The sequence below is a fragment of the Triturus cristatus genome, chromosome 12, assembly GCF_964204655.1.
Source record: "Triturus cristatus chromosome 12, aTriCri1.1, whole genome shotgun sequence".
Classification (NCBI taxonomy): domain Eukaryota; kingdom Metazoa; phylum Chordata; class Amphibia; order Caudata; family Salamandridae; genus Triturus; species Triturus cristatus.
The window spans coordinates 738,644,950-738,659,186 of NC_140595.1; the positions used below are offsets into that span (position 1 = coordinate 738,644,950).

At 42.4% G+C, this 14,237-nt stretch overlaps 1 protein-coding gene across 6 annotated transcripts in view; it reads right to left on the bottom strand.

The window, feature by feature from the left end:
* Positions 1-14,237, bottom strand: part of LOC146782632 (transmembrane protein 272-like) — an 88,372-nt gene that overhangs the window by 54,401 nt on the left and 19,734 nt on the right. For 5 of the 6 annotated variants that reach the window (XM_085637467.1, XM_085637468.1, XM_085637470.1 and 2 more), the window contains exon 2: positions 12,031-12,290. The exons of the other annotated variant lie outside the window; for it this stretch is intronic. In XM_085637467.1, the coding sequence (XP_085493593.1) occupies positions 12,031-12,109 (79 nt within the window). In that variant the 5' untranslated portion in view covers positions 12,110-12,290. The remainder of the gene's footprint in view (positions 1-12,030; positions 12,291-14,237) is intronic. 6 annotated transcript variants of the gene reach the window in all.

The window sequence follows — 14,237 nt, forward strand, 5'->3', positions numbered from 1 at the left end:
CGGCTTTTAGCAAATTGGGTCAAATAAACTGTTTAATGTTCAATTTTGAAAAAACGAAAACATTAATTGTATGTAGGACTTCCAAAACGTTCACCTGGTGTATTCTGAACACTCTCTTAGAGTCAGTACATACCTGTAAGTATTTAGGAAGCCACTTCTATGTCAGGATACTTGTTTTTTCCTTTAAAAGCAAATAAAATGGGCACAACAAATGCTTTAAAGAGGTTTGACGTACTGTTTGGAGGGCTTTCTTCTGCTCAATAACTAAAAGCAATGCAGGGAAAATTGTTCCCCAAGTCTTATATGGAGATGAGTTAATAGCTTTAGAGCCAAGGGTGGAATGGTATGCCTTGGAAAGCAGTTGTTTAAAAGAAAACTACTCTCTACTCTCTAGTGTTATGGCTCCAAAGCTAATAGTAGAGTTGGATCTAACTTCGTGGGATCTTTTATCTTCAGCTTGGTGCCGTCAAATTCTATACTCTTTAAAACTTTACAAAGATACATTGAAACCCTTTAATAAAGCCTGAAAAGCCATAATGAATGGGATAAATTATCTTTCTCATCCTATTATCTCTTGCTAAGCTAAGTCAAGCCTGGACATCAAATTCTTATAAGTTGAGGACTTTATTACTCAACCCATGATTAAAAACATTTCAAAATTTAAAAATAATGGAAGTTTATGACACATTAGACAGAGAATATTTCCAATTTAAACTTTCTATATCATATATACTCCTCTAGATAGGCTGTTCAGAGACCTTCTAGTACATGTCTAAGCTCTCTAATAAACATCTATAGGACTTACTATTTTGAGTTAGCATAAACCCAGCATGGAGGATAAAGGGATTGATAAGAAAAATATAAGATAATGGTGGATATTGTCCATGCGCCTTTGGTGTTAAAAATAACACATTTCACTTTATTTTGTACGGTCAATTTTCTGTGGGGATAGGAGAAAAATGCTGAGGCTATTATTTTTCAGATTGGTGTGCTTTCCAGACTAGAGGCATTGTACAATTTGTTTCCATGGAATCATCAGAATTCACATTGCACCTGCACTATTTTAAGATAGCTCAAAAATATTGTTCGGATGAAACTGACTTAATATAAAGTGTGAAATGATATATTTATTTTAGAATTACATACAATATTAATAATATCATTTGGTAATTTGTCTTCTTTGAGCTATATTATCCGAATTATAAGTTGAAATATGCCTCAGTATGTAATAGCAATCCTATTTTAATTTTATCTTGCATGCAGTGTATATATGATAATGATGTGTTGATTCCCGCAATGTAGAATTCTACTTCCTTTATGAATTAGTTGATTTTGCAGTTGATATTCGATTCATATTTGGATATTAATTAAGACTGAGGACACGGGCATGCCGGTGCCAAGAACAGAACTTGCACCTGGAAGGTGGTTTAAGAAATGAACTTGCAGTTGAAAAAGTGGGCCCCCTCTTTACTGGTTTCTGATAGATATTTCAATGAGCACTTTCATCACCTTTTCAACAGCCCCAGGCACAATGCTGGATCTAGAAGCTTTGCAAAAGATCACACTTTCCACTAGGTGGTGTTGGCTCTGTCCTGGCACCAGAAACAGTCACTGGAGACATACATCGCCAGTTTGCATCCTAATGTAAGTTCACTTTTTCCATACCCTTCAACACTAAACAGGTCTCTATGATTCTTTTCATTTTTAACAGTGATTTCTATTTCAGAACAGGTTTTCATTTTGTGAAGTGCTTGGGATGGTTCGCCTAAGAAATAAGAATTGAAGTCTTGCCGCATCTTTCATGGCCAAATGTTAATATCTGATGCCTACAACGTCTGTTTATGGTACTTGAGGTCAAAGCAGGACTCGAAGAGTGGAAAAATTAAGCTGGATGCATGATAAGGCCAGCAAGGTGTGGGGGACCCAACTCTCCATGGCATGCACCTGTGATGAGGGTCAACCTAGACACCAGTAACGGTTGAGGTCAGCCTCGAGGTCACACTCTTCTTTATTCTCCAAGTCATCAAAGGAGAAGAGAATGAAACATAAAATGAGAGGCGAAGGGATGATGATACACCTCAATGTTGCGCAAGAGGTAGGTCCCCTCAACGAACTCTACCTCCAGCAGAGTCCTTCTCAGATCTTAAGGAAGCTCCAGAACCAGCACCTCCTCTGGTGCCTGCTCCACGGCTTGTTCCAGCATTTGTGGTGACTCCTGCACCGTTCCTCTGCTGTCACCATCTCCGATGCCATCCCTGGTTCAAGCACCTACTTGAGCCTATCCGCAGTTTCCGAAGCAGGATGCCTATTGGATCAGTTCCTACATGTCATGGTGCATTTTACGAATACAGTCAAACTCTCAGGTGTGCCTCCAGGCCCAATGGGACCGTTCAGAGATCTGTTTGTTGGTACCTGCAAATCCTTCTAATGACACACTATTGTTGTGGAGTCTTGAGCCTAGATATGATTACACACTATCTATGAGGAAACGTAAACATACCCACAATCACACACTATTTCTGATCGGATTTGAAATTCATTAATTTAACAAACTTTGTCTATGGGGACATTGAACATGAACATCGCCACACACTATCTTTGTAGGATAAGAACATTCCTATAATCACCTGTATCTCTGCTGTGAATTGAAAAATGCCATACCATTATAATCACACACTATCTATGTGAAGACATGAACAAGCCTATAATTACACATTGACTCTGTACTCGAACATCATTATCTTCATACACTATGTGTGTGGGGACTTGAACATTATCTTCACACAATATCTCAGTGTGGGCTTGAGCACAATTATCTTCAGACGCTAACCAGGTGAGGGCTTGAACATCCTTATAATCCCACAAGGTCTCACTATCTCTGTAGGGACTTGAACAACACTATAAATACACATGATCTTTGTGAGGATTTAAGATATTTACCTTGATATATCATTTCAATAGGGACTTGAACATACCTAAAACAATACACTGCCTTTGGGGATTTGAACATCATTATTTTTACACACTATCTGTGAAGGACCTGAACATCCCTAGAATCACCAACTATCTCGGTTTGGACTTGAATATCATTATCTTAACACACTATGTGCGAGCACAAACATATTCACACACTATCTTTTACACACTATATTAGGGGTGGGCGTAACTCACGGAGTTCACCAGAAAATCTCTGCGACATTCCACGGAGTTCTGCAAACTGGAGGAAATATGCATGTCGCACTGCTTGCAGTGCACAAGAGTGCAAGGCCATAGGAGTTGATTTTGCTGCCACTCGATTAGAAATTCTACTCGAGAGGCAGCAAGTCTTTTGGAGTAGCAGCCCTCTGACTGCAACCACGCATGACCACCCGCGTTAGAAGATGGTGCTAGGGGATATCAAATCTCACTCATGCTCGCATTTCTGGAGCCTCGCAGGTAAAAATTCCAACACACGATGATTGGCACCATTTGGCCGGAGCTCTGTTTTACAACTGTAACTCAGATGCACCAAATTCCATGGAGGGCATTCCGCCCACCCCTACACTGTAAGGGGAATTTAAAAAGAAAAACATCCCAGTAATCGCACACTGTCTCTTTGGGGGCTTGAAAATCATAATAGACACTATCTGTGTGGAGACTTGGACATTGTCTTTACACACTATTCCAGTTGGAACTTGAACAAGATTATCTTTACACACTATCTCTGGGGAAGTTAAATTCACAATAACCACACACTATATCTATGTGGAGACTTGAACCTCACTAAAATCACACACTATTTTTGTGTGGACTTGAACATCTCTATAATCACACATTATCTTTGTGGGGACTTGAAACTCACTATAATCACACACTATGTTTGTGGGGACTTGAACATATCACACACTATCTCAGTGGGGACTTCAACATCACTATGATCAAACACTATCTCTGTGGGGACTTCAACATCATTATAATCACACACTATCTTTGTGAAGACTTGAAACTCACTATCGTCACACACTATGTTTGTGGGGACTGAACATCTCAATAAGTGCACACTATCTCTGTGGGGACATGAACTTTGCTATAAATACACAATATCTTTGTGAGGACTTGGACATGATTGCCTTCACACATCATTTCTGCAAAGGCTTGAACATTCCTATAATTCAATTTCTCAGTGGGGACTTTAATATAATTATCTTCACACTCTACTTCTGAGGGTACTTTCATTGCAGCTGCAGACACCATCTCTGTAGAGAATATAGCGCTACTGTGATCACACACCACCACGGTGTGCATCATCACTCACCTTCTCTATGCAGTGATCTCATACTACATCTGTGAGCAACAGCAGGCATCCATCATATGCAGACATTAACATTACATGTCATGACTATGGAGATGGGATCCAATAGAGGTGTTGAGAAGAATTTAAGTAACTAATCAAACGCTGGGTTCAACTTGACCACAGTGCTTGATTCCATCTGTTATTTTTCTATGTGCTAGTTCCCTTATTTCCTAGGATTTTGAGCACTAAGCAATTGGTTAATTACAGTTATTAGTGCTTTTCTGTATCATGATATATATTTTATGATACATTATTAGGATAATTTATCTTTTGTGTACATCTATGATAGGTGCATGAATTCAATTATGAATGAACTATGATGCTATTTGTGCACATTGCTGATAAAATAAATATTCAGCCATTGGCCAATGATTGTATTCAATTACAAATGGCAATTATGGAGTAGGTCCTCACAAGGATGGTAGAATGTATTCAAGTCCCCAGAAGGATGGTTCTGTGCGCACAACTAAATAACAATATATCTGCAGATTTAAAGAAAGATCCTGTATAATAAATTTTTCTTAACAATTTTTGGTTATTAGTATATTTTAACAAGCATTTGCAATGCAATAGGTCTCGCATTTACGCAAGTTTTTAGCTATTGGCATTGTAAATGACACTGCGTTTTATTAATGTTTTAAAAACCCAAACATAAATAAAAGGCTTTGTCATTTATAATGCCAATAGCTCAAACTCGCGTAAATGCGAGACCTAGTGCATTACAAATGGTAGGCAACACGGACAACAGGAGGGAGGGGTTGGGGGGAGGAAGGGGGAGAAGGCACGGACAACGGGAGGGAGGGCGGAACAACTAAAACAATACATATGCAAAATGAAGCGTGCTGTACCCCCATCAGCACCTAAAGTGACAAAACGTCTGTAATTTTAATAAGTGAAATTTATGTGAGTGATTGCAAAAGAGGTCCTAGGAGTCTGGCTGTTGGGTGTGGGGTGTGTTAAAGTGAGTTTTTATGAGGGGTCCATGGAACGGACAGTCTGTTTGGGTGAATGTGTTTCAAGATTTGAATAAATTCAACGAGAACTGGTTTGTCATTCAATTTCAGAACAAGTGTTTTCAATGTTCTATTTAGTTTGTGCGCAGCTTGTAATCAATGAATGGTTGTCTGGTGGCTAAATACGGTCAGGAAGCGCAGGAGCATGAGGTGGTAAGGGGGCAGAGAATTTAGGGGTGGGCTCGGTATGTTGCAGCAAAAGTATTAGTGGGGAGGTCCTGTTGGTTGCAACAGCTTCAACCTATAGCTGGGATGATTCTGTGGGAACGATTTACACATCTAATGGAGTCCTTACCCTTGCACTGTGACGCAATTCAGTAAATCAGATTATAAATTTGTATTCATTTCAGGGTTAGATACTGGATTAACTGAATCTCTTCTAGGGAGATTCGAGGCACTTGCAGTAGTATCATGGAAACTGAAGTTAAACTAGCGAGTCGTTTTGGAGTCTAAGGAGACTTGGGCTGACTGGCAAGCACGTGAAAAAGCCAAATGTGAGATTACTTTTGTGACATCCAGGTGCCTGGTGAACAGTCATTTCACAAGTCCGTCCGCCTCCCCATCTCACCTGGAGTCGAACATGCTGCCGTCCGGGAAGGTGGTGTGGTAGTGGTAGAGCTATGAAGTCGGCAGACCTCAGGCACTGAGCAGCGCATCATCGCAGGCCACGAAGCTCATAAACAGGCAGGCCGTCTGCAACCAGGCCAGGGCCTGACACCAGCACCGGCTGCTAAATGACATGGCTTGGCGCAGAATGACAGGGATGGTGGTCGGAGAAGAAAGCAAGCCGGAGGGGGAAGGACAGTGCTGGGTGAGGAGCTGGAAAGGTGAGCCAGAAGGAGAGCAGCCCCTGAGCTGAAGAGAACAAGCAACAAAAAGACGCGCGGCCGCGAGACGCGCTCTGTGGTGGGGGAGGGGGGAGGAGCATTGAAACCGAGCAGGCAAGACTGAGGCGCAAAAGTGAAAGCAGGCTGGCTGGCGAGTGGTGTGCGATGTGCGCGCACCATGACGAGAGAGGAAAGCCATATGGCGCCTCTGCTCGTCATTGTGCGCATAACCGCATGCCCGTCGCCAGTGCACGCGCCAGTGGGCTGAAGCGCTTCCCCAAATGGATTGCATGGCGGCACGATGCACGTGATTGTGCACGTGCTCGCCATTCAATCCACTTTTGGGAGCACTTTGAAATGCCCCTTTTACTAGAGTCTCGCATAGCGATTGCGTAAACGCAATAGCTAGGCGAAACCTAAAAACATTGGGAAAGGTTAGTCCCCACAAGGCAGATATCCACACATAATCCCCACAAGGAGGGGTGTGTGTGTGTGTATGTGGTGTGTGTGTTTTCTGCCTGCTAGAAGTATCGGCTGCCACTGTTTGCAACCCCAGTTACCTCTTCATCAATGCTTAAATTTTAAGAAAAACTAATTACATGCCAAGGCCCTTTTCAGGAAGCCACTGAAGCTTGCACCTCCCATTACCTCTGCCAGTGTTGCCAATGACAGTACCAACACAACTACTAACCATCACACTCCTTCCTACCAGTGTAACAATTCAGACTTTTCCAGGCCACCCAAAGCCTTAAAGTCTTGTGCTGCAGGCATTATTCAGGTTTAATGTATCTTAAATAATGAAACAGTATGTTCTGCTAATTTCCAAATCAGACAAGCAGCATAAGTGGTGTTGTTTTGAATTAGTTGCCAGTTCCGAGCACCAGCAAACACCGGCTCAAATTAAGCCCTGCGTGTCAGTTGCCAGAAAACATATACATTTTAATAATGTGCATAATAATGAATTACTCTAACTGGGGTAATTTTTAAAGCACTGAGTAACTACAGGTACCATACATTACACCCTATGTACATAACAATGAACTATTACTCACATGCACCCTTCACGGTGGAGGCGTTATCTGCTTTTACAAGATCTAGCCAGCGATCGTCATGTGTTTTTTCATAGATATTAGATATCCCAAACACTGAGCCTGCGCCTAAAATACACATTCTTAAGGCATGCTCCTCTCTGAAGGATGTACAAAGAACAAATAATACCTCAATTTCACTGCAATGCAGGGTCATTCTCTGCTTTAGTTAAATCTTTTTAGGGCATTTTCACATTTTGAAAAAAGCAGAAAACAGGAGCAGGGAAGATAAAAGCTCCTTATTGGGTTTACGAGGTTACAGATGGGGAACCTTGGAAGTAGGCGGGGAGGGGCTGCCATTCAATTTGTTTCCAGTCAATGAACCCCCCCTTAGTCCCTCTCAACACCCCTTTGTGCAGAGGAAATCCACCTGGAAATCCAGCCAACTAGAGATTGCCATTTTTGTTGAGGAAGTAATTTACTTCCAAACCTTTGGATATATTGTGTAGACTTCCACTTCCATTTAAAACACCAGGGCCACAGTTAATATTTTGGAAGATCTGCCTTCAGACATGCCCACAATCATTCACCACCTTACTGAGGCACCCACAACAGACAGATCCGACATGGAAGAAGAGTAGTTATGATACACAAAAATCCCTTACGTACCTCCCACTAACCATGAAACAATGATCGACTGTCGTCCACCCATGCCATACCTGGTCTTCCCATTTTCCAAACTCTAACTCACACCCAAAAATGTTCATATGACTGGTGACTTTAGCATTACTTGCGGATGGTAAATCCACCGCTTGCCTAAAAGGATTATTGAGAATATGTAAGAGCCTGAACGTCCACCATCCCATCTGATGCCAAGTACCGTGGGATCAACCCTACTCTCCAGCATGTCTTGCAGATCAGCATCATTAAACCCACTTAGGGCATGTGGTCTGACCACAAAAGTCTTCCCCAAACTATCAAACTCCAAACCCCCATCCAAGCAACAAGATGCAAAGTAAACTCTCCTAAACATTCACTGCATTCAAATCCAAGCTCGCAGATAACCTCACCCAAATCAACCATAACTTACCTGAACAAATACTTTCTCAAAAACTGGCCCCAAGCCATCACACAAGTCATAGAAAGGTACACCACCTTCAGAATGGCTAGAACAGACTACATTACTATTCCCTGGCTCAACAAGAATCAAAGAACAAAAACCATTAGATTAAGGAAAAGTGAAACGGAAAGGCAGGGGCAGCAGAAATAATACATTTACAAACTAGGATTGATTGCTTCAAATTGTTTCCAATAATTTCCATCAAGATATTGATTTCGCAACCTTCTCCACTCTTGGAAGAGATCCAAACGTTATGGATGGATTAGTTCATGGAATCAGAGTATGGAATTCTGGAACAAGAAAGGGCTTCTGCCCATGGCAGGCCCTTGAGGAACAAAGTAGGTCTCATCCTTCTCTATACATTGGAGAGCAATATCTTTCCGCTCTACCAGACTCCTGTGAGTACCTGTGACCCGCCCAGGACTATTGGGCAGTTCTGCTTGTTAAACCTGTTGGAGAAGCACCTGTTCTTTCAGTCCTGCCTCATGACAATGCAGTAAACTGCATCATTTTTGGAATAGTTTTGAATGGTCATATTTGGTGGTGGAGGCGTCTTTGGAAGAGACACCACAGTGATTTTCTTTCATAATTGTGTAAGCGGTGTTGGTCGTTTTGTTAAGCAGTCGTGGTTGCACATGGCTATTACAGTAGCCAAAAACAGGTCATCCATTTTGGAAGACCAGTAACAAACCCTCTTACGGGATAGGGCGACATGTGGTTATTCTTCTAAAAAATGAGGATCTGTAATTGAAGCAGAGGGGTATATAATTGAAAGGCTTGTTTGGCCGCGTTTCACTGATGTGTAAGGTGGAAAAGAAGATTGATTTGCGTTTAATGTGGCGATGTCTATGTGTGTTTGTGGAGTCCCTGATATTGTTGTTTCTTTTGTGCTTCGTGATTGTTGGGGCAGAACAAGTTACCTGCAATCATATATCTTTACCATTTGTCTTTGACACAAGTTGTGATATGGTTTGTTCCCTTTTGTACATATGTGAATCATACTCTAACACAATGGTTTTGTTACATTAGGTGCCAGTACCGAACACTGGCTCAAATTGAGCCCTCCGGTGTCGGTTGCCAGAAATCATATACACATTAATATGACCATAATAATAAAGTAATCTAACTGGGGAACTGTGGGGTACAATACACAGCACTCTCTGTAGATCAATCAATCAATCAGGGGGCTTATAAAGCACGCTACTCACCCATGAGGGTCTCAAGGCGCTGGGGGTGGGGGCGCAGCTCTGGTTCAGTTGAAGAGCCAGGTCTTGAGGTTCTTCCTGAAGGTGTGCAGGTTCGGGGAGCGTCTGATGTTCACAGGGAGCTCGTTCCAGGTCTTGGCTGTGATGTAGTAGAAGGCTCGTCCACCAGCTCTGTTTATACGGATCCGGGAGGTCTCTGCCAGGGCGAGGTCAGCGGAGCGGAGGTTCCTTTTGGGTACGTGGAAGGAAACTCTCTCGTTGAGGTATTTGGGTCCGATGTTGTGGGGGGATTTGTAGACATGGGTGAGAAGTTTGAAGGTCACTCTCTTCTCGACGGGGAGCCAGTGAAGGTCTCGTAGGTGTTGGGTCATGGGTTTGTGACGTGGGGTCCCTAGCACGAGTCTTGCTGCGGCGTTCTGGATGATTTGGAGCTTGTGCAGCAGAGTTTTGTTGATTCCGGCGTAGAGGGCGTTGCCGTAGTCCAATCTGTTGGTTATGAGTGCATGGATGACTGTCTTTCTACATTTGGGGGGTATCCATTTGAAGGTCTTTCGAAGGATACGAAGGCAGTTAAAACTGGCGGAGGCGACGGAATTGATCTGACGGGTCATGGTGAGGGAGGAGTCCAGGATGATGCCGAGGTTCCTTGCGTGGTCTGTAGGGGTGGGCGGACTCCCGAGGGCAGAGGGCCACCAGGTGTTGTCCCAGGAAAGGGTGGAGGGTCCTAGGATGAGGACCTCGGTCTTCTCTAGATAACAACCAACTATTACTCACATCACTGGTCCCACATACTTCCCGTTTAGGATACAATACTATGAACCTCCCCACTGCACTGCTAGTGTTAACTTCCAAGTGGTACCCATTACCACACAGAAGAGCAAAGGAGACAGGCACTTCACTGCATCAGTCCCTGGCCTCAGGAGAAGCCTTCCATTGGACACCCGCAAAATCAAAACTGAATTCTTGAGAGGCCTTGTTCTGCCTTGACACCCGCTCCTCTCCTGCCTCTGGAATGAGTGCCCCCCCCCCCCCCCCTCCCAAAGTATAATTCAGCAGGATGCATTAGACACATCTAAATTAGGTGAGGATATTTAAAGTATGCAGAAGAGCAGCTGGCAAACCCGAGCGCTTCAACATGAAAGTGTTCGCATCATTCTATTTAATTTACTTAAAACTAGGAATTCTTGAAGTACCAAACCAACCTCTGCTTCAGACAGAGGCTCTTTGTCCAGGTTTTGCAGGCTTCCCATACTACATCTTCTATATTATCCAGCAGTCTCCGTTTCTTCTCTTGGTTTTAAAATAAATCGTATCCTCGTTCGCTTTCTTATAATTTAATGAAATTAATTCATAGCATTTAGAAAGCATCTCAATGCAGGTTGTCGATCCTTAGATAATCAGCAAAATTAACAAAATCCAAAGCAAACTGAAGCACACATTTAGTTGGAAATGCTCACAGAATAAAACCGGTTTAGAATGCAATGAAAGTGACTTCATGCCAGCAGGTGGTCCTGTGTTTTTTAAACCGATTTTGCTTTGTGCACCTTGATGTAGATCACAGACCGTGCGCGGGGGGGGGGGGTTGCTTACCGTACGGTTAATGGTGCAGCTGTGCTATTTTTTACTCTTGTTTGCGCAGTATCAACAATGTTTGCTTCACGTGGTGATCCTGCCACTGTGTGGCCTAGTTTTCCTTCACGAAACCTTTCTACAACTGCATTTTAAATTGTATTTAATTTACAGTGACATTCGTAAGGAAAGGCAGTTACATTTATAAAAATAAAAAAGTCGAAGACAAAAAAAAAACCAATCGCACAAAGTGACAACATGCCACCACTAAAAAGCGTAGCCGAAGGGATCTCTACGTCAGTGAGCAATGACCTGTCCTTGGTTCACTACTTCCCTCTTTCAGCTCTTACAGGCACCTATTATCAGTTTCTTCAGTTTGAAACAGGAACTCGTGCAATCTGCTGACCACGGTCTTTCGTTTCTTGCACTCTGTAACTCAGTTGCATTCTAATTTGTACCAAGTTTTTTATTTATCCTCAGAGGATATATTAATTTATCACTAAAGCATTCATGAATCTCAGACATTAAAATTTGAATTAATGAAAACTGAATATATGGTTATTCTCTCAGGAAGACGAATAGTTCAGAATTTGGGTTCATTGCATTTGGCACTGATGCTTTTAAACTTATTAAGTAATTTTGTTTTATTCGTTTTCTTGTGCCTCCCTCATATTTACCTTTTTATTAGCACTAACAGCTTCCATAATTCTTATTCCAGTTGTCCCCTGGTGTTTCCAAGGATACCTCTACTGTCCCCTCTCTTTGGATCTGGTACACAGCAGATGTTCTCATCTGTGCTACAGTCCCTTCTTGCTCTCCATATGTCATTATGTGGAATGCTGCTCATCCATGATCTAAGATAACATGTAGTGCAGTTCCCACCTGTCACCTCTTGCCTCGTGTAGCCCCGGTGGCCCCTCCCTCCTCCACAGTACCTGAGAGCGCAGGCGGTAGGGTGGGCTCACGGATGGCGTTCAGGAGCGGGGTGTAGGGGCTCGCTGAGGATTCAGACATGGTCCAGGCTGGGTCCACTCTGATGCAGAGAAGTCACTGTGCAGAGAGGGAGTTCAGGACAGAGGGTTACATCACATGGTCCATCGCGACCAGTGGCATCGCCGGCCCCGCAGACTTGAATCAATTCCAACTCATCCCCTTTGTGGTCACTGAGGCTCTGAGTTTCCTTAGTTTAAGAAAGCTTTATTAGGAGAAGAGAAGGAACATCATAAAGTGAAGTAAAAAAACTAATAGTTTTACTGTCATAACATTAGATATGCACGATGAACATTATAATAATATTACAATAAAATGAATTACAATGAAGACAGCTTAATTAATTGATTAGCAAACATAAGCTCATTTTTAAGGAGTTTATCAATTTTCTAAGAGACAGAAGGGAGGGAAGTGGAAAGGGAGGGGAGAAAAAGGGGATGGTAGTACTTGAACCATATTGGATAATGACCAGCAAAAGGAACAAAATTGCTAAAGTAACAATATTCAACTAAGCATAAAACAAAGGTAGAAATCAGAAAAATTGATACATGAAAGAGTAATAAAGAGAGAATTCAATAACGATCAGGGAGTTTTGAAAGTCTGATATGGTGAGGGTTGGGTGGAGTAAGAGCTGGCACTAGTATTATTTTAAAAAGTGGTAAGGGGTAACCAAAGTAAATCACTTGCATGGGATAAAGGGATGTGTTCAGCTTAACATCGATGCAATTTATGTGGGTGACACACTGTATACCACCAAGCTTGGTAAGATATTTTGGCTGCACATTTTCAGTTAATGGTAATCTGCTGAAAAGCAATGGCAAGTTAAGGGTTTAGCAATATATTATTGGAAAATCTCGATTGACAATTACCATGAAGGCGACCCACAAAAAAAAAAAAAAGAGGCAAAATTGAAGGGAAAGGAAGTGTGAAAAATGTGATTAATTTGCATCCAAACGGTATGCCAAAAAAAGTAAGACCTTGGAACACTGGTCATGTCTGCTTCAATGGAATGTTTATTACTAGCCTCGAACAATTCAATGGAGTCACACACACCCATACATTACTAGCCTCGTACACTTCAATGGAGTCTCACTCACCCATACATTACTAGCCTCATACACTTTAATGGAGTCTCAATCACCCATACATTACTAGCCTTGTACGCTTCAATGGAGTCTCACTCACCCATACATTACTAGCCCCGTACACTTCAATGGAGTCTCACTCACCCAAACATTACTAGCCTCGTACACTTCTATGAAGTATCACCCATACATTACTAGCCTTGTACGCTTCAATGGAGTATCGCTCACCCATACATTACTAGCCTCGTACGCTTCAATGAAGTGTCACCCATACATTACCAGCCTTGTATGCTCCAATGGAGTCTCGCTCACCCATACATTACTAGCCTTATATGCTTCAATGAAGTGTCACCCATACATTACTGGCCTTGTACGCTTCAATGGAGTCTCGCTCACCCACACATTACTAGCCTTGTACGCTTCAATGGAGTCTCACTCACCCATACATTACTAGCCTTGTGCGCTTCAAAGGAGTCTCACCCATACATTACTAACCTCATACGCTTTAAAGGAGTCTCACCCATACATTACTAGCCTCGTACGCTTCATTGGAGTCTTGCTTACTCATATATTACTAGCCTTGTATGCTTCAATGAAGTATCACCCATACATTACTAACCTTGTATGCTTCAATGGAGTTTGACCCATACATTACTAGCCTCGTGCGCTTCAAAGGAGTCTCACCCATACATTACTAGCCTCGTACACTTCATTGGACTCTTGCTTACTCATATAATACTAGCCTTGTACGCTTCAATGAAGTGTCACCCATACATAACTAGCCTTGTACGCTTCAATGGAGTCTCACCCATACATTACTAGCCTCGTAGGCTTCAATGGAGCCTTGCTTACTCATATATTACTACATATATTACTAGCCTTGTACGCTTCAATGAAGTATCACCCATACATTACTACCCTTGTACGCTTCAATGGAGTATCACCCATACATTACTAGCCTCGTATGCTTTAAAAGAGTCTCACCCATACATTACTAGCCTCGTACGCTTCAATGGAGTCTCACCCATACTTTACTAGCCTCGCACGCTTCAATGGAGTCTCACCCA